The 26,416-nt window shown below is 34.9% G+C and overlaps 1 protein-coding gene across 1 annotated transcript in view; it reads right to left on the bottom strand.

The window, feature by feature from the left end:
- Nucleotides 1-370: 370 nt before the first annotated feature.
- EPYC (epiphycan) overlaps nucleotides 371-26,416 on the bottom strand; it is a 34,726-nt gene continuing 8,680 nt past the window's right edge. Inside the window, exons 3-7 of the mRNA XM_045555124.1 lie at nucleotides 10,689-10,860; nucleotides 6,076-6,234; nucleotides 5,104-5,306; nucleotides 3,739-3,834; nucleotides 371-1,014 (exon numbers count right to left, since the gene is read on the bottom strand). Of these exons, the coding sequence (XP_045411080.1) occupies nucleotides 844-1,014; nucleotides 3,739-3,834; nucleotides 5,104-5,306; nucleotides 6,076-6,234; nucleotides 10,689-10,860 (801 nt within the window). The 3' untranslated portion in view covers nucleotides 371-843. The remainder of the gene's footprint in view (nucleotides 1,015-3,738; nucleotides 3,835-5,103; nucleotides 5,307-6,075; nucleotides 6,235-10,688; nucleotides 10,861-26,416) is intronic.

Genomic DNA, 26,416 nt, shown 5'->3' with positions numbered 1-26,416 from the left:
CTTGGGCTCTTGCAGCTGGAAGGAAATTCACCTTTCATTGGATACTCTTTAGTCATTTAGTTTTTAACCATGTGCCTGTATTATGATTATACATTTTGGAAAGATCAACTCTTCTTAGAAGATATTCCTTAACACCTTCTCTAATGTAGTTATCATATCATCTTCTATATTTTCTATATTTTATTTCATCTTTTGCAGGCACATAAATACACCAAGTAACAAATCAGTTTACCAGAGGTCTAAAAGGAGTTGATAGGTCTTTAAAATGATAAAATGTTATCATTCAAAAGGTGAAAGTTATGTATATTATTGTTGTATATGGTTACTTGCGTAGTGTGATTATAATGAATATTTTCCCACAAGGCCATTGTAATTTTCAAATACATTTATTCTTTTCTTCATGCTTTAATGAATTAGGAAAAAAAAACATGCTTTAGTGAAAAAAAGGAATGCAAAAGTTTAATTAAAAATATCTAAATCTTGGCAAAATAGCTAAAGTGTTTTTAAACTTTATTACATACTTAATTTGAAATTATAGAGGATATGAACCCCTAAAATTTGCAAGTCGTATATGATTTATAAGAATATCTGTGAAATATTTTGTATCACTTAGTTTTGTTCTTTCTGTATATCTTGTAGGTTTATTCCTAACCCATTTAATGTTTTCTTAAATTATTAAATTTCCATCATAATTTAACACTTTGAGTTGTATTAAATATTTTATGTAACCATTTCAATCTTTCAGAACACAGTTTGAAAGCATCATGCTGAGTTTTGTTTTTGAAGAAAGCAGTAAGAATTGTTTTGCTACGGTAGGCCTCTAATGCTAACCATTATCTGAAATTAGACAAGGCTCCCAACAGGCAAACGAGGTAGACACATGTATGCTTGAGGAGTTTTGCTGAGATTGATAGGGTTTCCATCCAATCGAATGTCCTCTAGTGCCTTACGAATATAAGTCAAATTTTTAACATTGCAGAAAGTATCTTCATGCATCTCCAGAATGTTGTTATTCTAAAAAAGATGAAAATAAATTATGAGAAAACATATAATATATTCTTAGTACTGATTGATACCCTAGTTCATTTTACCTCACTCTTGTTTTTATTCTTTTGTTCCTTCCCTCAATCAGAACTACACAATATATATGCCAAGCATTTCTAGGCAATGGAGATAAGTCCATTAAAAAAGTAGACATGCTCTTGCCCTAATAGAGCCTACACTTCAGTAAGGGAAATATAAGATAAAGAGGTAATAAAATAAATTTTTAAAAAATTTATTTCCAAAAATGATGAGTTTTATGAAGAAAGGTTGGTGACTGTGTAAAATTATCTTAAGAGTTTGCAATTGAACTGAGAATGGAATGACAAGAAGACAGGGACATGGAAAGACCCAAGGGAAGAACATCCTAGGCAGAGAGAACATCAAGTTCAAAGTCCTGAGACATTATCATGGAATATCGCTTCCTCAGCATTCGCTATTCAAGTCAATGTGGATGAAGTGAAGTGGAGGAGGGAGGGGGCAAATATTAGAAAAATAAACAGGGCCCAGGGCTGGATTTTTAAATAGCTTTACTAAATATGTTTCACATACCATGAAATTCACCCACTTAAATGGTTTAGTACAATGATATTTAATATATCCAGAGTTGTGCAACCAACACCGCAATCTAATTTTAGAACATTTTCAACACTCCCCAGGGAAAAACCATACACATTCCCATCTCCCTAAACCCTGGCAACTGCTAGTCTACTTTCTGTTTCTATGGATTTTCCTATTCTGAGCATTTCACATAAATAGAATCATATAATACACTATCTTTTGTGACTAAATTCTTTCATTTAGCATCATGTTTTCAAAGTTCGTATGTGTTGTGGTGTTTGTTGGCATTTCATTCTTTTTTATTGTCCAATAGTATTCCGTTGTATAGATCTAACAAATTTGTTTATCCATTCATCAGTTAATGGAAATTTAGATTATTTCTGAATCCAAATTTTGGCTCTTATGAATAATGCCTCGAGGGACATTTGTATACAAGTTTTGTGTGGACATGTGTTTAGTTCTTTTGTGTATACACCTGGACATTGAATTGCTGAGTGATTTAGTAAATCTATGTTTAACATTTTGAGGAACTGTTAAACTGTTTTCCAAAGTAGCTGTACCAATTTACACTTTCACCAACAATATATGAAGGTTTTAATTTTCTCTGCATCCTAACCAACACTTGTAATTATCTATTTTAGCCAAGCAAGTAGGTGTAAATTAAAAGCAGTTATATACTGGATGTTGGTGAGGTAGCCTCAACAGAAAAATATTTTAAAAGGTATGCTTAATGATTTTCAAAATTTAGAATGGGAATGTAAAGCCAATTACATTTAAAAAACTCATATTTCATATCCAGAAACGTGTTTAAATATAACAGCAGAGACCTGCTTACTTTGTGGGACCAATATCATCACAGAAAAGAGTAATAAAAGTTAATTCATAATTGGAAAAAATTCCAAAATTTCTTCAAGGATTCCCTTGAAAATTCTCCCTCCAATCATAAATAAGGCAAGAAATATTCATATGCACAGGAATTTATTCCTAGAAAAAAAGAGGCAAAGAGAAAGCCATCTAGAAACAACATGAGGGCTTGAAAGGATATATACATTAAGGAATAAATACAGTCAGAAAAACTTGCAAAAAAAATAGGTATCCAAGACTCAGGAAGATATATACAAAAATACACCAAAAAGTATGGAAAATATATTTTCATAGGAAGAAAAGAAAATATACAGAGGTGAATATTTACAGAATCCACAGGGAAAAACACAGGAATCAGACATGCTCTTATATGGCAAAATCACTTCTTGTAGTGGTTTGTACTTTTTCTGCTAAAAATTTTTAATATTGGACTATGACTATTTCCTTGTGCATAAAATGTTTATGTTCTCTACATTTTATTCCATATAGCAGATGAAATTATTAGAGAAAGCTGATTACAGCTGTAGAACAAAAGTTACCCCATCTGAAATAAGAAATAATTTATCTTTCTTTTTTCAACAAAAATGTTTGTTTAATTGAACAATTTTTAATCATATGGATGAAAATTAAATATATTTAGAAACTATTAGATCATAACAATTTTGAAAAATGTGCTTTTACTCAATTACTTCAAAGATAAAATGTGGTGTAATAGGATTTAAAATAACTCAAACTTCCAAATATGTTGGTCAAAAAAATAACAACTGCACTCTCTCTGTCCAGAGAGATGGAAGCTTGTCATCTCTCAGCACATAGGAATGCCTTAGGATTTAATTTAATTCAATACATAAAATCTAAAATCAAAACCTGAAATTGACATTTTTCCACCCTGAATGCTAGAAGTCAAATTAAATTTTTCTTTTTCCTTTTTCTCTCTCACTTTTAATCCCTACATATTTCTTCATCAGGCGAAGATTTTGATTTATTTTAAAAGAAGCTTTGTATGCTACAAGTATGGATTTTGATTTAAAATGAATAAAAATAAAGACTAAGATTATCAGAAATAAATCAAGAGAGATAGGGCTATGAATGTATAAATATCTTGCAGTCAGATTGAGAGAGAGAACGAATGAGAGAGATAGAAGAAAAAGAAGGAAAATTGTCATAGTATGTCCGCATGCCATTATGGACAGATTTTTGTGTCCTGACTTCCTCTGTTTGGTTTTTGTTTGCCCCAAAGCTTTTGGGCGCACCTTATGAGTAGAATCCTACCTGGAGGTGAAGGGCCCGTAGGTTTTCTGGGAGGGGCAGAGGAATGTGGTCCAAGTTGTTATCAGTGAGGTATAGATGATGGAGATCATACATATCCTGTAAACATTCCAAATGTAGGGACTTAATAAAAATTAGTGGTGCCACAGTTATATTTTCCATTCTTTCTCCATGCAAATATTTGTAAAATAACATGTGCCTGTCCAGGTCTTGCTTTATACAGTTGAGGCAGATTAGTTTTCTAAGTTACTAGACAATTCAAATGAGTTTTGGAAAAATTGGCCATCAGCAAATATTTCTTCATGAAAATGAAATGTGTTCTCAATCTCCAGGAAGAACCTTATTTTGTTCAGTTCTTTTCAATTCTAGCAAGGCAGCTTCTTCCAACGGAAGATGTTCTGCAGTGGGATTTTGAAGATTTTTGTGAGACATAGCAAGAATTTCTCTGATTTCATAACAGAGAGAAATGAGAATTTCTCCTCAACAACAGCTTGGTAGCCCAAGTACCAGGAAAGGGGCAACCTACCAAGACAGAAAACATGTAGACAATAACGGGTCTATTCTAGCCAAACACACCAGAATAAACTGTCACTCCCCACCACCCATGCCAATAGAGGTGGGGCGGACAGACTAGACTTTGACCCTTGCCAGGATATAATGAGGTACCCCCAGCCACCATTAGTGGTGTCATAGGAGGTCTACCAGAGAAACAGGATTTCACCATGACCTGGTGGGGATGAGGCCACACTAACTCCTGTGACCTCCCTGGGAATAATTCCATATCCCTTCAAAGAATATTTTAAAATTATTTGTTCAATGTATATTTAGAAGAGCAGCTTGGCTGCAGTAAGTATGGGTAAGAAAACCAGTTGGTTACTATTCTTGGACTCTATACTGTTGTTCCAAGCAAGTCTGCTAACCCCAAACCTGCTTATTTCACTTAGAAAATAAAATCCCTAAGGTTGTCTGAATCCATCCTCTTTACAAGGTCTTTTAGGAGCTTCTGTCCTCAGGATGTCACCTGCACCTTGCCCAAGTAATGATCCTTTTAACCACATAAAGTACTTTTCCTGAGTGGAGGGCTTGGTAAACACAAATTCTCGGGCTTGCACCACTTTCAGGTGCTCCTTGTAGACTGGTGCTCCAGGCAGACACCTACTTCTTATTCTAGTTGTACTTTCTGTTCTTGGTGCTTGACCAACCTCAGAATGTACCTGAACAGTTATTTCTCAAACGTATGATAGATATGGCTGTGACATTTATTTTGGAAGTTAAAAGTCTCATTACATTAAATCCTCTTACAGAAATAAAAAGGCTAGTGAATGAAATGGGAAGATGAAAGTCTTTCATATAAAATTTCAAACTTACTTTAAATGCCTCTTGCTTTATCCCTTTCCTTCCAAGTCTATTGTTACTAATATCAATAAATGTCAAAGTGGTTGGCAATTCTGGGAGCTGCCGTATTTTGTTGTCACGCAGAACAAGCTCTCTAAGTTGAGGCAGCTTTCGGAATGCATCTTCATCAATCTCAGAGATTAAATTTGATGTCATATCAATCCTTCTTAAATCATCTAGAAGAAAAAAAAGAATAAGTTAAATATTCTTGAATATGTTTGCTCACATAAAATATGAACATAAATGTTCCCACATATAGCAAATATAAATATGAATTTAATTGGCAATGGACAGTTAATGAAACAATTATCTTTCTAACTGTTTTATAAAAAATCGTTTCCTCCTAACACTATTCATATTTATGCACTTACAAAAACTTTAACTTTGGCAAAGAAATTGGGACGTTATATTTAAAATAGCTGGTCTTTTCTCCATATTCTTCATAAACTTTGGATTCTACTATTTAAAAATGTTTTTCTCAGTAATGAAAGAGTGTTGTATTTTCTAATAGTCAAAGATACAGGCATTTAAAAAAATCTTCAAATGATTAAACACTTTATGAAGACACGTACCAAAATTCTTCTCAGTTGGCAATAACTATAGTCAGAATTTCAGCTTACATTCATTAATCACAGAGCAATGATGCTTTAATGAAAGCTTATTCAAAAAAGCCAACTCTTCATAAATATATGACCATAACATTTTACTCTTAATGTCATTAACATGAGAAAAAGTCCTAGAATATAAAATATAATTATTTATGATTTATATTTAATTTTAGGTTTATCATTATTAAAGCAAACCCTCATATTTAAAGAAGAAAAAAATACTTGATTTATGAGCCATATTTTGGCATTTAAATTTCATTCTAAGTACCAACATTTTACACTGTAAAAATTTTAAATAAGTCTGTAAAGAAGAGGACATTAATGCTGTCATCCATACTTAGGCTTGCAAAGTCGTTTCTGTTGATCTTTTTGATTCTGTTAAAGCGGGAATAGAAATAAGCAGTGTTTTTGGGCAATGGAGGAATGGCATCAAGTTCATGGTCATCACAGTATACGGTGGTACTTATACAAGTACACAAAAGGCAGGTTGGAAAGTCTAAAAGACAGAGGTAAATAAAATTATATGTAAGTAACAAAAACAATTTCTAAGAGATAACATAGTTAAGAATATTTGGTAAACAAGATTAGAGTGTCACACAGACCACATTGGTATAATTTATATTTTCTTATAAAGTTTTCTGCAAATGCAATATTAAAATCAAATATATCAAAGTTTTCCCCACAATTAATATATTCTTTGTAACATTTCAAAAATGTATTGTAAACTACTGAGCGAATATAGCATGGTTGTTATCAATGACCAGAGGAAAGGAGGAAAAACAGGATAAGGCAATAATATGAAGGCCAAGTGGAGAGAGAGTTTTAAGGAAATAATCAATAGCCTAAGGCTGCTGAGATGTCAGATCAGTTAACTGAAAAATATACTTGGATTAATTGTTACAATGATTATCAGACACCTTCCAAGATCTGTGGAGTGATGGGGTCATAAGCCAGATAACAGTCAGCTAAGGCAGAAGTTGAAGGTCAGGGAATGATTACAGCAAATACAGAAAATGCTTGAGATGTTGGTGAAGAATGAGGAAAGAGAGATTGCTATAACTGCAAGAAGATGTGTTTGTGGTTTGTATGATGGAGGGGGGTGATTAAAGTGGGAGAGATCCAGAGGAGGAGAGTTGAGTATGAAAGGGACCATGAGATGGCAGTGGGAAATAGAACTCAAAGCACAGTGGAAGGGATACACATTCACGTGTGGAAGGACAGACAGTGTCTCTGCGCCGTAGGAGAAGAGGGAATTAGAGTGCATTGATCTAGATGTAGGTAGATTATATGTCTGGAAACACAAAGTCCCAGGAGCTAGTGACTGGGAGATTGCACTTTCTCTGTGAAGTAGGACATTAGGTTATCTGATGAGCTGAGAGCTCTACGGGAGAAGGTAGAGACAGGTAGTGAGATGAGAGATGAATGGAGAAAGTGAAATAGCCATGACAGAAATTAGAAGAGGAGATTGGTGGAATTTTAAAATGTCTTGGAATTGCTCCGTGATCAATTCATCTTGGTTGACCTGGGACTTTCCTGGCTTTAGCATTGAAAGACACTCATTTCCCAAACTCCTCATACCCAGACAAACCAGGACATTTGGTTACCCTTGTTAAAGAGTCTATTTGTGGTTCGTGATCAAGAACTAATAATGCACCAACTAAGTTCTTATTGCTATCACTAAATAGCAAAATCATTTACAGTAACAACTTCAGGAATGAAAACTATTTTAAGAATGAAAAGCCAGGAAAAAATTTTAAGGGGGAGCTGTAAAATATTTAATACTTGCTAATTTCTCCAATCATTATAAATTAATATTTTCTACTCATCATAAAAATTGTAAGAGGTAAGATATTTGATTCTTCTATCTATTCATGGTCTTGCTAATTTAGCAATAATTGTCTAGGGTAATTGATATATATTCACATTGGTTATAATTTAATTCTAGCTTTTCTACTCACAACTCAAGCCTACATTACATGGCTCTAGAATATTATTTTAGAAATTTCTATTAAAGGTAAAAATATTATATTTTGGTTTTTAATGTTCTAAATATTTCAAAACTATTTAACTTTTATTAATTTATGCTTCCTCTCTGAAAATTAAATTATGAATAAAAGTTTTAACTTCATTATTCACCCTTGGACTACTTTAGAGACAAAATAAGAAGAAAAATTTCAGATTTTATATTGTTTCAAAACTGACATTATTGAGTCATAACTTGATTAAAGCTTTTAAAACTATTGGGCATTATGCTTCTCTGCTATTCCTGGATCAGATGAAAGACCCCAGGTATTAATGCCAGATGGGTCAACTTTCAAAGGATGTAAAATTACTTAAAAGTAAGTAATGTTCTAGGGATATTTAATTTTCCTATTTAGGGTGCTTTCTGCCAAATATTTACATTTCCTTCTCACTGTGTGTGTATCTTCCTACCTCTTTTTGTGAAGACACTGACTATGATGTGATGATCTTTGTTTGCATTCCAAACATGGAAGGTACCACCTCCATGATCTTAGACAAATTTTATACTATGTTGGAGTTTTATTTTTCTTATTTATAAAATGGAGAAAACAGTACCTAGTACATAGTGTTGTTGTGACTCTCTTCAGAGAGTTAATGTACATAAAAAACTTTAAGTGACTGGCATATATGAAGCATTTGATAAAAGGTAACTTTTTTTAATAATATATATTTTATTGTGCTGTGGTGTATCATTTTTTCTCTTGAGTGCTTTTATGAGTGTTTTTTCTTTTTTTTATTTCAGCATATTATGGTGGTACAAAAGTTTAGGTTACGTATATTGCAAAAGGCAACTTTTAATATTACTTATTAGTGAACAGTTAAAAACTCATAGAAGCAAAGAGTAGAATAGTGGTTACCAAGGGTTGTGGGGGAGGGGAAATGGAGAGTTGTTCAAGGAGTGAAAAGTTTCAATTATGCAAGATGAATAAGGTGTAGAGATCCGCTATACAACATAGTATTTATAGTTAACAATACAGTATTGTACATTGAAAAATTTGTTAAGAGTAAAAAAATATGGATAACCTCTATCAATAATAGGATCTTGATAATAAACATTTATTATACCTACTATACTCTAGGCACTATGTTCATTCATTTACTTCTGACAACAACTGTATAAAGTTAAGTTCTATTATTTATTATGTACTTTTTTTAGATGGGGAAACTAAGGCACACAAAATATTGAACACCTTGCTCAAGAGTGTACATCCAGCAAACTGTAGAGCTGGGATTTAGATGCATATGCTTAGGCTGCTCTGTCTCAGTTTTGACTCCTGTACTCTTATTCTTACTTAGTCTCGCCTTATATTATATTGCTCTTCCCTCTCTTTTGTCTCCCAATATGTTCTGTATAGACTTTTTGCAAAACACAGTATTGCCTCTACATTTGTTTAGATGTTTCTCTCCTTGTACTAGACAGAAATATCCAAGAACAGTGGCCATTTAAAAATGTTTTGTATCTACAGAAAAATAAGTTCTAAGGTACTAGAACTTACCTTACCTTACAGTGTTGATGTCAGGATTAAATGAATAAATGTAATTCATGGCCCATAGTGAGTATAATAAATGTTAGTTATTATTAAGAGTCTATTTTTTTTTTTTTTTTTTTTTTGAGACAGAGTCTCACTTTGTTGCCCGGGCTAGAGTGCCGTGGCGTCAGCCTAGCTCACAGCAACCTCAAACTCCTGGGCTCAAGCAATCCTCCTGCCTCAGCCTCCCGAGTAGCTGGGACTACAGGCATGTGCCACCATGCCCGGCTAATTTTTTCTATGTATATATATATGTTTTTAGCTGTCCGTATAATTTCTTTTCTATTTTTAGTAGAGACGGGGTCTCACTCTTGCTCAGGCTGGTCTCGAACTCCTGAGCTCAAGCAATCCGCCCGCCTCGGCCTCCCAGAGTGCTAGGATTACAGGCGTGAGCCACCGCGCCGGCCTGAGTCTATTATTGATAGAAGAGTTTATCCATTTTTGACTCAACAAATTTTCCTTGTACAATACAGAGATATTCAATATTCACTAAATCTTTGCAATGAGAACCCACCTCATTTTTCTATACTCCCTTACTATGCTGTTTTCTGTGTATGTAAAAGTCCTCTTGAGTACCCCTGAGGCTGACAGTGACAGATTCTAATAATAAATATAGACAAATCATAGAATCACATTTAGCACCAGGAATTCCTTCTCATTAACTAAAAGGCTCTGGTTTAGATTATCTTTAGGCCATGCAAAATGGTATCTGATGTTACAGAATGTTTTTCTCTTTTCCTTTCTCTGTTGTTTCCTAGGATTGAATGAGGAGGAGAAACCTATTTTTCCAATAAATACAGACAAGAATCTGAACAGGCTTGCTTCAACCCAGTGTACTGATAGCTTTGTAATCTCTGGCAAATTATAACCCTCTCTGAGTTATAGTTTGCTTAGTGATAATGAAAAGAATAAAACTAACACCCTCACAGGAAGGTTGTAATAGTCAAGCGAGATAATGTGAAGTGCTGAGCATAGGTCCACAGATAGTATGTGCTCAATCAATGTAAAATATTGTTATGACAATTGCCACTATTATCATCATCATTCCTTCTCACCTTATCACTTTGAACTGCTGCAGCCTGATCTCAGAGACATAGATTTCATCTATGAAAGCCCTTTGTTCTAGAAATGCATTCCACCCAAAAGTTTTGAGTAATGATGCCAGACAAATATTTCCACTCCAAATCTTTGGTTATTTGATCATTTCCATCAGGCCGAAACTGAGTTATTAGAACTGCTCTATATTTAAATCTAAAATATGTGTGTAACTCCTGCTTCAAACCTAGCCTATTCCAAAACTTTCTCCTTGGGTCATATGGGTTCCCTGTGGAGTTGGAGCTTGGCAAGTTTGAGGGATGATGAAGTGAACTCAATTATAATTCAGGTTTGATGTACAGACCTTCGTTGGTGTGCGGGCCCAGAACCCCTGTGAATTCGGGCTCCTGTGGGGAAGAGCCATCGATCAGCCTGGGGGTGGATTCCTCCTCTTCCTCCTCCTGGGCCTCTTCTGGCGGTGGGGGTGGAGTGAGGAGCTCTCTGTTCCCTGAAGGCATCACTGTCGCTATTTCAATCTGAAAAAATGCAGAATGTCATCAGGCAACCTTCTCAATCACCCTGGGTGGCAGTGACACAGATTTAAAATGTACCCATATTTGCCACAAGAGGTCAGTCCTGTTCTGAGATTCAACACAATGTGCCCAGCCTGTTTGCTTGGGGGAGCATACATGGTTCTAGTAACTGTTGTTGGTTTTAATTAATTCTGTTTCTGAAATCTGAGAAATTGTTTCTATTACCTTTTTCTTTTTTTGTCTTCTTTGTCTTTTAACATCATATTATGTTTGTGCACTTCATAGGTTTAAAAAGCCTTATGTATTGTTTTCTAATACTACATAGCATTATAAGAATACATCATTGTTGTGAAAGATTCAAATTAATCCAGAAGTATGCAGAGTAAAATCCAGAAGTCCCCTTCACTCTCCAGCCCTAATTTTACTCCCATGGAAGATAATAACTAATAAGAAATTGATGTGTATTTTCCTGTCCTGTCAATCCTTGATTTCCTAGATTGAAATATTCTGTTACTTACCAACAACTTATACTTCCTCTAATGGCATTTGATTAAAAAGTATCCTTTTTACTAAAAGAAAATTATAGTGTCATAAAAACTATATGATTTGATTATGACATGCCACTTCTCATATGTTGTCAATATTATTTGAATAACAGATATTAGCAATGATATTTGGATATGTTGATATGCCTGATTGACCTTTTGGAGAGGGTTGACACTAGGAAGCATTTATAAAATTGCAAAATTATTCAAAGATTTTTTTTCAGAGATTATATTTTAGATTTCACCCTGTTTTCTCTCTTCTTGTTTGCTCATTTTAAGTAATGAGTCGTTGCTTCTAAGAATACTTTTTGGATTTAGAACAAAGCCTTACTCTGATCTACCCTCCCTTCCCTCAATGTCTATTCCTTTGTATTACTTAGTAAATGTCTACCTCTCTGATGACCTTGTAAGCTTGGGCTGGAAATTTGCTCTAGACAATTGGGGTGGTAACATCAGGAACCCACCCTTTGTGGTCCGTGTACTCACAGTATCCCCAGAAGTCCCAGGTTCTCCTTTGACCACATCAATATTGCTTCTTGCTCCTTTCCACCCTTCTTTATTTGCTTTCATTAAAATGGCAAAGAAACTCACAAGTTACTTTCTAAATTACTTAATGCCATAATGATTTGCAAACTATTCATTTCTAAAATAAATACGTAATTAGACCAGATATTTTCTGGATGTTTCAGATAACCATAAGATTTTAAAGATAGACTTATGACTATATAGTGTCACTTTTGATAGATTTGAATACACTGCAAATCACAGATGAAAATTATCCTTTTTAAGAGACACTAAACTCTCCTTTGTCATTTGACATTTCTGAATTGTGCTTTCTTCTGTGCTTCCATAGAGTCTATTTCAGCTTTTCCTGCACTGTATTGTATTGGTTGCATCAGTCGTGTGCTTACCCAAGCCTATTAGATGGTAAACTCTTGAGTTATATATTTTATCTGTGTACCTCTAGTCTGTAACATAATAGGCAATCAACAAGTACTACTGAAATATAATTTTTTAAAGGTTGCTTTCCAAAATATATCTAATTCACAACTCTATGCTTAACTTCAGAGATTTTCTGAGAAGAATCAATGAATGTGCTAATGCTTACTTTAAATCACTTAAAGCATGAAATCACACCAAAAGCAGATTATACTGAATTGGGTACTTTAGAAGCCATACATGAAGATACTATAAAGCTTGGCCAGAAATCTCCAGCTGAGAAGATTGGGTACATTTCCTTAAACAGAAAGACATACGGTTTCCATCTGTAGGGTCAGAATGAGGCAGATTCAGAAGGAATGGATTTGCAAAGAGACCAAAAGGAGGCTCCAGGAAGAGCGGAAATTGAGACAGATGTTTCATGGAATGGAGGCAGCCTAAAGGGAGAAACAAATTCCAGACACGTTGCGTTGAATCTTTAGCTTTGTAAGAAAAATGTTTGCACATACTTTTTACAGATAATTGTTTTTCCACTGATTTGGTGTGAAGCTGTAAGATCTCACTTGTCATCCAGTATAATGAGGCAAAAACGGTTTTTGTGTTTATCAGAAACTGTTTTGTTCATGCTTACTTGCAAATAAAATGTGAATGCTGAAACAACTTTGAAAACCAAGAAAAAGGAATGCCTTTTCAGTTCAGCACAATTGCAGAACTGTAACCTCAAAGTACTGTGCCTGGAGAGCCTTTTGCTTTGTAGACACATTTATTCTCACTATTAAATAGAAGTGATTTAGGCTTCTGTCTTTTTCTCTCTTTTAACAATCTTCATACTGTGATATGAAGTTGTGAAGCAATGCATACAAAATAATGAGGCCAGGGAACCATAACCACCTGGCTGTCCGTGTGGCAGACTTTTATGCTTATGTTGCAGAAAACTAAATTTGAACGTAAACACAAATGGCCAGAAAATATCCCTGCCCCTTTTTCTCTAGCTACAATTGGCAATACTCAAAGGAAAATATAATGGAGACACTTATATAAATATTCATAAATTCTTCCAGAGTTTTCCTCCATTCTTTTTCCTTTACCTCCATGTTTTACTCTGACTTGCTTCTTACTGCACGCACTTTTTAAATTGTTCATTATATTACCCTAAAATTTAACAACATAATACAAAAGTCACTACTACATATGACTTTGATCTTAATCATCACTGCACTTGCACGTCGTCTTGACCTAGTACCAGAAGGGTACATCTTTGATTTGATTGGCTTGCGGTACGTTGTCTTATTTCTGTTCTCTTGTTTTCCTGGCTTTAGAACTGTAGATAATTTATGTCATGGTAGACTGTGCTTAGAAGCACAATTGGTGTCCTGAAAGAGTAAATCTATACCAGAGATGACGAACACATAGTCCAGACAGTCGAACACAGTCCAGACAGTGACCTGGGTAGAGTGAGGTCTCAGCAGATATCAGCCTGGAGAGATAATTGCCAAGAAAAAAAATCTTTACATCTGCCTCAGCCTCTGCACCCTGCACAGCCTTGACTCCGTGTGAAAAGCCCAGTATCTCAATCCAATCTCAGGGTAAAGGGGGTAGAATGACCCTGAAATGTCTCAGATTAAGTTTCTGCTCCCTGGAGAAATAAAGACTCTCAGTAGAAAATAATCTGCTTACATTTCTTCTACCAGATTGAACTGAAACTTTGGCTAGTAATATTTATGTTGTTAATAATACTGCAAAAAAATTTAAGACCTTCATTTTCCAGTAATCAGCATTGTTGTCAATAAGGAATCTCTCTATAAAAGCACTTAGTACCATTTTAAATGAGAGTAACATTTGGTTAAAAATAATTTTGATGAAATCCATTTGTCCCTTAGCAAAAAGCATATCTAAATGATCTGTATAACTATATTGCTACCATTAAGCCTCCTTAATTTATTTGTCTCAATTTCAGTATAAAATTATAAAGAATTTGTGTGTTCAGAAACAGCAATTATACTTCTCACTCATTGCTTCATGTGCCACTGAGTCCCTTTAGTACAGACTTCTTGTTGAGCATGCTAATTATACCTGTTTATGGTGATCACAAACCATTTGCTGCCATTCAGCATTGTGTTTGAATTAATAAAACTCAATCTGTTTTTTTTTTGTGATATTTTGATTTTTAAAAATCTCAGCAGTCAATCTACAGCTAAGTTTCCAGTGAAGACCTCAGTGAAAATGTAATATATGCATGATGGAAAAAGTGTTATGAAGGAATTTAAGTTACCCAGATTTGATCCCTACCTTCATGAATGAATAAAAGGACCACTGAGTAAATGGATGAATTTTTATATTTTAGAAAGCTTGCAGTCTTTATAATTATCTAATCAACCAGACTGAATGTCTATGCCAGACATTATGCTTAAGTTATGATCCACTGTCCATTTTATTAATATTTGTGGATATCATTTTCTAAATATCTCTCAATGCCATTATTTTTGCCTCCTATCTACCACCATCACCGTAATCTAAATTACTATCCTCTCTTGCCTGGAATATAGCAATAGTCTACTTACAGGAAATTGGAATATCCTCCAGTATACATGCAGTGAGAATGAACTCTTTTTTTTTTAACAGCTTTATTGAGATATAATTCACATATCATGCAATTCACTCATTTAAAGTGTACAAGCCAACGTTTTTTTTAGTATATTCACAGAGTTAGGCAACCATCAACACAATCAATTTTAGAGCATTTTCATCACCCAAGACAAATTCCATAACCATTAGCAGTCATTCCCAAATTCTCTCCCCAGTGCCTCTCCCCCTCCCCACTCCCTGGCCCCAGGTAATCACTTATCAATTTTCGGTCTCTGTATATTTGCCTATTCTCTATGTATTCACCTATTCTGGGCTTCCCCCCCCCGCCCCGTATAACTGTAATTTTATATCCTTTGATCAACATCTCCCATCCCCTTTTTCTCCCTAACCGCCTAATCCCCTGGTAACCACCATTCTAGTCTGTCCTTCCATGAGATCAGCTTTTAGATTCCACATATGAAGGAGATTATGCAGTGTTTGTCTTTCTGCATCTGGCTTATGTCACTTAAGGTAATGTTCATCCACATTCTCCCAAATGACAGGATTTCATTCTTTTTTATGGCTAAATAGTACTCCATGTGTAGACATTCCAAATTTTCTTCATCCATTCATCCAGTGATGGATGACTTATAGGTTGACTCTATATCTTACCTATTGTGAATAATGCTGCAATAAACACAGGGATGCAGATATCTCTTTAACATACTGATTTTATTTCCTTTAAATATATACCCAGTAGTGAGATTGCTGGATCATAAGGTAGTTCAACTTTTAATTTAAAAAAAATATTTTTTCCTTAATGGCTAAGTGACATTCCCACAACAGTGTGTAAGTGTGTAAGGCTTCCCTTTTCTCCACATTCTCATCAACACTTGTTACTTTTTGTCTTTTTGATGATAGCCTTTCTAACAGGTATGAGGTGATAATCTCATTGTGGTTTTACTTTGCATTTCCCTGATCATTAGTGAAGAATAAACTTCTAAAAAGTCAACCTGATCATGTCAATCCTGCTTAAATTTTTTCAGTGGCTTTTTATTGTTGGTATCAGCCACAAGAACAATGGCTTTCCAGAAACACTATAGCATATTGGCTAAGCAGAAAGATTCATGCTAGATGACTTTGAATCTAACCTCACCATGAGACTTTGGAAAGTTACTTTACCTCCTTGACCCTCAGTTTCTCTATTTGTAAAATCCTGGTGTAAATAGTTCAGCTGTGTTAGGATTAAAATATAAAATGTGTAAAACATTTAGAATAATGACAGGTACACAATAAGTGCCATAAAAGGTTAGACAGTTAGATAAATAATATTTTATAGTACAACAAAGTGACTATAATCAATGATAAGTTTGGATATACTTTAAAATAACTACAAGAGTAGAACTGGAATGTTTCTAATACAAATAAATGATAAATGCCTGAGGTGATGGATACCCCAGTTACCCTAATTTGATTAATATACATTGTATACCTATATCAAAACATCACATGTACCCTATAAATATATACAACTATTATGTACCCATAATAATTAAAAACAAAAAATTAAAGAATCAAAAAAAGAAAAGTGTTTGTTATTGTTTTTAGAATAAGTTTAAAAATCTTTGACTTACAGGACACAGTTTGGCCTTTCTAAGTGTCCTCATCCTTCGTCTCATACCAATTGTGCTCTTTTGCGTCTACTTAAGCTCACTGGATGTCTTTAGTTTCTTATGCTCTCAATGTTCCTTCTTCTGTAGGACATTTGCATGCACTAGTCTTTCTGCCTGGAATTCTCTCCTCTCCCTAGCTTTTCTAATTAACTGCTTATTTGTTCTTTCTATTCAGTTCCAGTGTCACTTCCTCAGGGAGACTTCTCATGACTGAGACAAATGTGTTTGGTGGCTCTCACAGCATTGTATACTTCCTGTCAGCATATCAACTATTGCATTTGTGGCAGATTTTTAAAAATTACTGCAGTTATTCTCTTCCTTGGATCCATGCCTTTTTGCAATATGACTTTTCAACTGTAACCACAGGGTAGAGCCTAATTTCTCATGCCTTGAAGTTTAAGTTTAGACCAGCCCTCTAATTTGTTTTAGTCAACAGTATATGCTCATGTTATGTCAATTTTGAGGGTTTTTCCTCCAGAAACATTGAAAATTTCCATTTGCTTTCTAGGAACCCTGCCTAGTCATCATAAACAGAGTGTGGTCAGTCTCTTGGAAGGTGAGAGAGCACGTGGTGAAGAGGAAACCATCTCAGCTGAGGCCGACCTAGTCCAGCCAGCCCTGAACCAACCCAGCAGCTGATCACAGGTATTTGAGTGAACCTGGTCCAAACCAGAAGCACAGCAGAGCCCAAATGGCAGAACTAAAAAACTGTAAGTTAAATAAATAGTTGTTTTAAGCTACAAAAATTTGGGATTATCTGTTACAGAGCAAAAATTGATACCGATTTTATGTTGTACATGTGAATATTTGATTAATAGCTATCTCCCCATGGGAGTAAATACTATATATCTCTTTTCTTTTTCACCATTATATTCCCAGCTCCTGCCCCAGTGTGCCTAGCTGTTAGTAGGCCTTCTGATAAATATCGTTGAATCGGTACAGGTAAACAGTGGCAATTTATGACACGTTAAGAGTATTGTTTTGTACATCAGGGTGAGAAAAAAAAAAAGAAAATATTGTAACAGGGTTAAAGGTACATGAGAGAGCAGGTGTGAAAATCAATTAGTTATGGCTCAGACAGCTCCATGCCTGCCAATGAACCTTCACTGTAGGGGCAAACATATTGTGAAAGGAAATTAAAGATGTGTGCTTTGACTTCCTTTGATGGAACTGGCTTCGAATCTATTGCTGATTTAAGAATGTGAGTTAGGCATGTTCTATATTTGAGGGAAAGATGGAATTATACTCCCAGAGGTAGAGCCACTCTATTGCACAACTTCAAGAGGCACTATTCATGTGATATTCTATGTGAATGGTGTTCCCTGGATGTGTACCAGGTGATATCCCTGCCTGAGCACATATTAACTCTAAATCATCAGTTAACCAGTCTTAATGCCTAGGTTTTTCTTTTTTCTTCATATGTTGTTTATCTCAGCCACATTCTTTACAATTTTGACTTCACACCCCAACTTAGGCAGAGGTGGAAATGTTTTATTGTTATTTCCTTTGCTCTTATGTGCAATTGGGAAATAAGGACAGTCAAGAAAATTCCTGAAAAAAGAGAAAGTAAAAGCATGTATGTACACTGAGATCCTTGTTGATTCATAGATACTCATTGTAGAATGAAGATATAATTGTTCCTATAGGAAGAATAATGCATATTTTAGTATAGATACACCTAGGACAGGGATAGTGTCACTTTGAGATCCCCACCCCAAGAAATTGAAGTTACTTTTGGTTGTTTTCATGATGGAAAAGTGATCTTAATGCACAATGAAAGAAAATTGTTCCTCCTAAGCCCTTGGAAGCAGCTTCTTGACTCTTTAGTTGTGATGGTAATTCAGCTAAAAGGCAAAAAAGGAAAATGAAAAGAATGACAGCCTAGAAAATTTAGACTCCCAAAAGAGTAGTTCATTATTCTGGCCAGCACTGTCTGAAGGAGAGAAATAGTAAATTTGTTGAATATGAACAATACAGCCCCTAAGGAGATTATTTCTGACATGGAGAAGAAATGTTTCATTGGATCTCATCATGGGCTAGATGAAAATTATGGAAATAACTGGCATGGATTCTGTACTCATCCAAATAAACTTCTACTGAATAATCCAGCTTCTTATTTTCCTTATCTGAGAATGAGGGTCTCTGAATAGGAAAAGTTAGCATTATCATTGCTGGGAAATGTCTATTCACATTATAAATTCATAAGTGGACTTTCTTGTTCATGTTTTAAGCCTCATATGATTTTTGTGTGGCATCATTCAGCAACCTAGAATCTAATCTGATCATGACTGACTATGCTTACAAAATTCAGGTGCTGAACCTAAAGGCCAAAGGCCATGCCCAAGCCCTTTTGGCCCTATGGGAGTACTTGGCATTCAGTTAATCATTCCCTCAAACTGACAATCATGAAAAATCTCATTTGACATTGATGTAGGAGAATTGTGAAATACAATCAGCATTTATTATAATTCTCTCTTACTTTTATGAGAAATAAGTATTATGTCAGAACAGCCTGCTTCTATAGGATGGGTGAGACAATCTCATGTATGTACTTGTTTCCTTTTCCTTCTGAACGTTCAGCTAAAATACATTCTCTACTTTCTCGGAATCTAAGTTGGGTCACATGGCTGGTTCTAGCCAGCTGAATGGGAGAGGAAGTGATGTGCCACATCTGGTCCAAGCTGGTGAAGAGCAAATGCACGTTCTCCACATTCCTTCTCTTCCCTTAATCTGTCAGTGGAAGATACCAGTGGACCTTGAAGTCTCAGGTTGAAGATGATGAAGTTCTAGCATGAAAGAATTTTTGATCTCTGAGTAACTACAGGGAGGAAAGTAGGACAAAGTAGTACCCTTTGACCTGTACTGGACAGTCGTGCCAGCATAAACTTTTATTGTGTTAAGTCCCTGGGACTTTGGAGTCATTTGTTACATCTACTAGTATAACTTGCCCCAATATTTTTGATTTTCAATTTTTGGTTTTTTATCCATTTCTTAGTTATATGGAGAGAGCAATTTTTATTTTATAGGTTGATTTATCTAGCACATAACATTGACATTAGAAAAAATACTTGCACATTTTTTTGTCTCTATCCTCTCTGATTTCTTTTTTACAAACAACTGTTATTTGATCTTGGTTATTTTGTATAGTACTTACTGAAATATCCACAAATTTGAGTACATTTATCATTATTTCAATATATTTATTTTTAAATCTCAGTATTTTACTAACTTAAGCCAAAATGAATAGCTATTAATGAATAAATATTTGCAAGTTGAATATCAAAATTAGTTAATAGCTTTTTGTTTATATCAGATAGGATAAAATTGTTATAATTGATGTTGACTTGCTAGGATATCATGAATTTAGAACATGTAAATGCTTTCTTACTTGCTTTTTTCCACTCTATCCCAGTGTATGGTTATTCTTCATAAATTCATAACTCTAAAAGATAATGATTCTTTTTATTCCATATAATGTTTAAGTCAAAAATTTAATGCAAAAGAGACAAGAGGTAATTTAATAGTTTCACTTATTCATACCCTCTAGTCTTTGGGGTTTTTTTTGTTTGTTTTGAGACATCAGTATTATTTTCTTTGCTCACATCTTTATTTTCTAATTTCCATTTCTTATTGTCAGAAAATGGCAATATTCCATTTTTAGTTGCCAGAAAGAGTTTCGACTTCAGCTTTATCCCAGTTTATTCAGGACTCCATTCACCATCATCTCCTCAGGCTCAAGAAACTTAATAGGCTTCTTATTATATTATCTAATTCTAATTAAATGTCTCTAAATAATGTTGGTAGGGAAATTTGGCAAAGACTTTAGAAACATTATCTAACAGCAAAGTCAGTTCGTGTTCCCTTTTCCCTTACTGCCCTTGTTCTCCACGTAAGGAAGCCAGAAGGACAATTTAGATAATTTAGTGTAGGCTGAAATCAGTAATCTCATGAGGATGGGGGCGGGAGAGTCAGTCACAGTAATTGAAAACAAAGACATTGGACTGAAAACCAAGATATTTGGAATCTTCTAAACTCTCTTTATTTGTGGTAGAGTAATTTTGTTGTTTCTTTTTTTTCTTTTTCTTTTTTTTATGTTTCAATATTTTTCATCGCAACACAAATTGTTTCTTCTAACACAGCCTTTAGCGAGGCATAAAGTATAATAAGCCATGCATTTTAATTTGTAGAACTTCTTTGTATAAAACTACTGTTTACTCATGAGGAAGAAGATGATAGTGACAATGACTATATTATCACAGGGTAACTATAGACATTTTGAATAGGAAAAAATGTGCATTTACAGAGGATGCCTCAGGGAGGAGCAGCTAACAGTGAATCGCCTTTGCAAAGGATAATTATTACATTTAAATTTTTCTACTGTCCAATATCAGTGGCAAATTCTTGCAAAGTTTTACAAATTTAGAAAGCTAACTTTATCTCTGAGGGGCAGAATTATTTTAAACAAGTTCAAAAGGTTGCATGAAACCAGAATGCCCACCTGAATCCTCTTATTGCCATCAACACATTTGTGTAGGTAGTCCCACTTGGGAAGCTAATTATAATCAAAAGAGTGTTGATGACTATAGAACCAGTACAAAGAACTCTAGATAAATCCACTCTATAATAGCATAAGGCAAAAGAAGAGCTGTTTTCCAAGAGATCAAAATCTTTACATTTGTTAAGGATCGTAAGTTTTTGCAGTCATTAGCATGACAGAAATCATCCTGCCGGTAAAATAAGACTGCTGAATAGAATTTTATTGGCTTGACAAATTAGCCTCTGGGATGTTCTTTTTTTTTCCTCTGCTACCAAAATTTACTATCCTCTTCAATTTCCAATTTCTCTTTATATATCTTACAAATTCAATATAGTTATAGTAGAAGAATTTTTATCTTAAAATTTCTTAGATATGATTTCTTTCATTTCTATGTCTTTAATCAGAGTTTTTGATATCAAAACTCCAAAGAGAACACACTTGTGAAAAGATTTGATCAAGCATCAGTATTTTTATATATATTTTCTCTGTTCATCTTTTCAAATGTGTCAAGTAATATAGTATAAAATTATATATTTGCATACATACCATTTAATACTTTGAAGCCCACATTGAAAGTTAGCAAGGAGATCGGCATAATGTCATTGTGATCACCTTTTATAGCTCACATATTTGCATTTTACATTGGCTGCATTAGCATCACAAACCAATAATTGTACAACAATATTCACAATAATCACAATTAAATCATCACAATAATTGATGATGGATAACAACATCACTAAGCAATAATTCTTGGATTATTTCAATGCCTGTGTGTGTGTGTGTACCTTAAAAAACACAGGGTAAGTCTCTCTGTCCCTAGAAAATTCAAGACAGGGTTTACCAGAACTTGCCCTAGGAATGCAAGAATGAGAAATTTGTGCAATTAGGGAAGATCCAGTGAAAATCAGGCATTTTAGTGGAGAGTTAGGACAATAATATGTCAACTCCAATTCTGGCTTGAAAATTAATCCAATGGGAAAACATATCCAGGTAGGATTATCCAACTCAGAAATTTGAAGATTTCCAAATTTTCTTGTGAATAGCGTTACTTTTGGCAGCCTCACAACTTACTGATTTTATATCTGTTACTGCGGAAGGTGCCACAAGATGAAATCTAGAGGACTATGTTAGAAAAACAAAAGTGTGAACCGGAACGAAAATATCAAATAACTAAAAAAAAGGGAAGGCTCTCTTTCTACAGCATGCAGTCTAAAGAACTAATGAGACCAAATTAAGAAGCATATTAAAATGACTTTTTTAAAGAAAAGCACTGAGTGACACTGCCAGGATAGCTGAGGGAAGTCAAACTTCAAATCTGGGTCTTACCCACAAATATTCTGATTTCAGTGGTCTGGGGTGTCTTAGAAACTGGGAGTTTTAAAAGCTCTACAGGTGATTCAAATATATGGCCAAGGCTGAGAATCATTGAATCAGAGAAGTGACTTATTCTGCAGAGTAAGATGTAGGAAGGAGATGTTGAAATGTTGAGCAAAGTCTTGATGAAAATGTGGTAGAGGGATTTTATTTTACTAGGCCCCCAGCGGAAAAGACTTCAAAAATATCAACAGCAGCTTTAGTTCAGGAATCTGCTGCAGTTTATTCTCCAGCTGAAAGAAAAAATGGGGAATATAGAAAACTCTCTGGGCGGCAGACTCTTGAATTCCATAGCAGGAGGCAAGGGAAGAAGCCACTGCGCACATAGCATCAAGACTGAAGAAACCCCCAGGTGAAAATTCTTGCTCACAAGAGAGTCTGTCACCTGACAGAACACGCATGCAATGCAGCATCATGTGCCAGAAACACAGGGCTTAGCAGAAAAATGGTCATTCAAAGGCTTCAAGGTAAGACCCGGTGACTGAGATCCCATTTTGTATATTTACAAACTGTGCCATAAAACCTGAACATCTAAAGTGTTACTCAGAGAAGAGACATTAGGTTCAGGGTTTTTTTGTTTGTTTGTTTGTTTGTTTCGCTAGTTTGGTGCTTCTCAAACTATAGAATCATTGGGAAGACCTGGAGGGCTTGTTAAATAACTGGTCATTGGGCCCCTCCAGAGAGTTTCTGATTCCTTAGGTCTGGGGTGGGACCCGAGTACTTGTATTCCTCACAGGTGATGCTGTTACTGCCAGTTCAGGGACCACACTTTGAGAAGAGCTGCTCTAATATTGGTAAAACCTGTGTTATAATTTAACTCCTAAGTGAGAGAGTTCTCAAAACTGTCTGTGAGTACTTAGGTAGCAGACCAGAGGCAATGAACATGAACTGACAACCATCTGGAAGAGACTAAACCAAGATGTTTCCATCTTATGACTTTCCTCAGGTACCATCAATTCTCTTGTCGAGTCTCTGACAGTAACATATATTATTTTTATGGAATACACTTTTGCCTAGAATAACTCTTTTAGGTACTCAGGATTAACTTTTTCTTTAAATTTGGTGAGGGTGGGGCCAGTGTTGTGATAATATTTTGTGTACATTAATGCTTCATTCTTGTTAAATATGAAGGTCAGGGGATACTTGGGAATGAACTAATACACCTGTGTGACACTGAAGTCCACTCAGGTTGTAGTTACTGAAAGAATCCAGCTTGACCCAGGCACCAAGAATCCATCTAGTTGATATGAAGCAAAAGGAATTAAGGAAGGGGAATTTTGTACTTCAAACTGTTTGGACTTTTAAATCATAAGGCAAGAAATTCTAATTTTGGATTTAAAAAACTATAGACTGTAATTTGCAAGAGGTCTATAGTCTCTAAATTTTCCATAAAAACTTCATAGAGGTAGGGGAATTATATACAAACTTGTGGCATCTCCATGTTTCTGGAATTTTATTATTGGAGTATACTCACTTAGCATTTGATTTCAATGTAGAACCTCTCATAAACTCTATTGGATAATGTGACTTGGTATAATTTGAGGTAGAACAGAGAACTGAGAGGGAAATTTCAATCTCAGGTACAGAAAAGCCTTTGGTAGAAATTCATTGATGTGCTTTTTGACCATTTCAGAGCTTTCTGGGGCAAAATCTATACACCAAAGAATGGTAGTTGGCATGGGCCTAGGTTACATGAAGATGAAAGCATGACTATCCTAAAAATGGAATGATTTCCTCCCTTGAAAGGGAGAACCATACTGACTTAATGGCTGAGCCTAATGGCCTGGGAGGACACCATCCTAAGGAGTGGGACATCCTCTGTTGATCCCTTTACTCACCACTCCTGAGGGAGGAAGAATGACTGGGGAAACTGATGAATAAGAAAAGGAACTGGGCCTAGGTGGTTCACCTTCCCTTTTGGGGGGAATCACTTGTCTGTTAAGAGCTTAGATTCTTTCTTACCCCTCGATGCATGCTGGGTAGGCTCTGTCCTGAGGCCTGTGGTTGGCCAGCATTGCCTGTGACTGATGGCATAGTTTAGATCTGGAGTTTTATATCAGGAAGCCCTTAGTTGCGTCACACCTAAGTCCTATATTTCAACCTAGACTTTATCAGTATTGAAGGGGCTATTTGGAGCTCCATTTTTCTGTCTCTCAGCTGATCCTGAATTTAGATAGGGTATCAACAAAGCAAGTATAGGGGGTCCCTTAAAACCTAAACTATTGCCCAGAAAAACTTTAATATTATATGTACCCATATGGGTTATAATACAAAATGGTGTGTAGTTTGATGTATGTACCTGACTGCTGGCTTTGTATTATGTTCCCAACTTTTATTTTTCCTTTGTCTTACTTTCTTAATTTATTTTTGTCATCTCATAATATAATATAACATAATTAATAATATATATCTTATGAGAGTGTAGAGAATATAATGTAATATAGCCTATATTATATATATTTTATATATTACTTTTTGAGCTAAAACTTGAATACAAATTTATATGTCTAAATTTTTATCTTTATATATTTATTTGTGTACACATCATGGCATTTATTCATGTAAGCACCCTTAAGTACTATTCAGAAAAGGTAGTGAATAAACACACAGGTAAAATACTTTATATCTCAGATCAGCTGTCAGGTCTACAACTAATGATAGATTCAAGGACATAGTGAACTCATAGAAACTTATATTCCAATAGATAACTATAAATCTTGTATGCACATATATGTATCTTTTTGCACTTTATTTTGTTGAAATTGTCTATTTATAAATGCAGTAGACTGGGGGTGTCAAAGGATAGGGAAGGAGTTGATCTAATTTATCTAAACCTAGCATTAGGTTTTCTAAATATAATAAATTGGTATAGAACTTTGTTAATGTTAAAGGTTTAGAAAACCTAATGCTATTTCAATACTTGGTTCTCAGCAAAAGATTGGTAAGTGGACCCAATGTGAACACAAGCATAATAGAAGTTAGCCTTCGTTATAGCTCAAATCTCATCCCTTCCCTTAGGCATTTGTTATCAACAGCACATATGCTTCAGCAGCTGTTAATTGAATGAGTGATTTTATGGGAAAGTTACTCACATTTATTAAACATTTGATGTGTGCAAGGCTCTACATCAAACAGTTAACACGTTTATCTTATTTAATACTCAAAAAGTATCTTATAAACAGGAAGCTGAGGCTCAGAGGAGTTGTATGACTTGTCCAGGGTTATAAAGTTAGTGGGAAAGACTTGGCAGTCACATCTAGGAAGTCTGACTCCCGGGACTGTGTTACTCAGCACTATGACAAACTACCTCCCAACAATGAAATGGGTGTATACATGAATCATACCTAAAGCCGGTGGTTTCTCTCACTGTTCTCTGTAGTGTGTGTGTTAATGGTTACGTGCCAGGCAAAGAGAGATTGGGAAGCAAATATCCTCACCTATTTATTCACTTAGTTTAGGATACCCATTGTACCAGTCAATTCCTAACCAATAAGCTCTGGCCTTCAGCAGATAATATTTAAATTATAGGTCTGTCTTCTATTTTTTTTAAGTATTTGAAATCCAGAATGTTATTTGGATTTTTACTTAAGCACAAACTAAGATTTTTATTAAAGAAAATGGAATTTTGTATTTTTTTCTGAAATTGTTTTACATAGTTGAATAAATAAATCTTGAAGCTATCCCTCATTGTGACCATTATGTCAATTGGCTTCCAAAGGTGTTAAAAAGTTCTCAGCTGTTCAGCCAGGGTTACTAAGGATGTGTTCTTATGGGTTTAACATACAGGCATGTGGATGTGTTCAGCACGCTAGAATTCTGCTTTAAACATGAGACTGGTGCTCAAATTTATTTAAGTGATCTATATTAATTATCTAAAAGAACATGACTATGAACACCTGGCAATGAAAGCTGTATCTTATTTT

Source organism: Lemur catta, chromosome 6 (genome assembly GCF_020740605.2).
Source record: "Lemur catta isolate mLemCat1 chromosome 6, mLemCat1.pri, whole genome shotgun sequence".
NCBI classification, from domain to species: domain Eukaryota; kingdom Metazoa; phylum Chordata; class Mammalia; order Primates; family Lemuridae; genus Lemur; species Lemur catta.
This window is presented reverse-complemented; position numbering and strand designations above follow the sequence as displayed.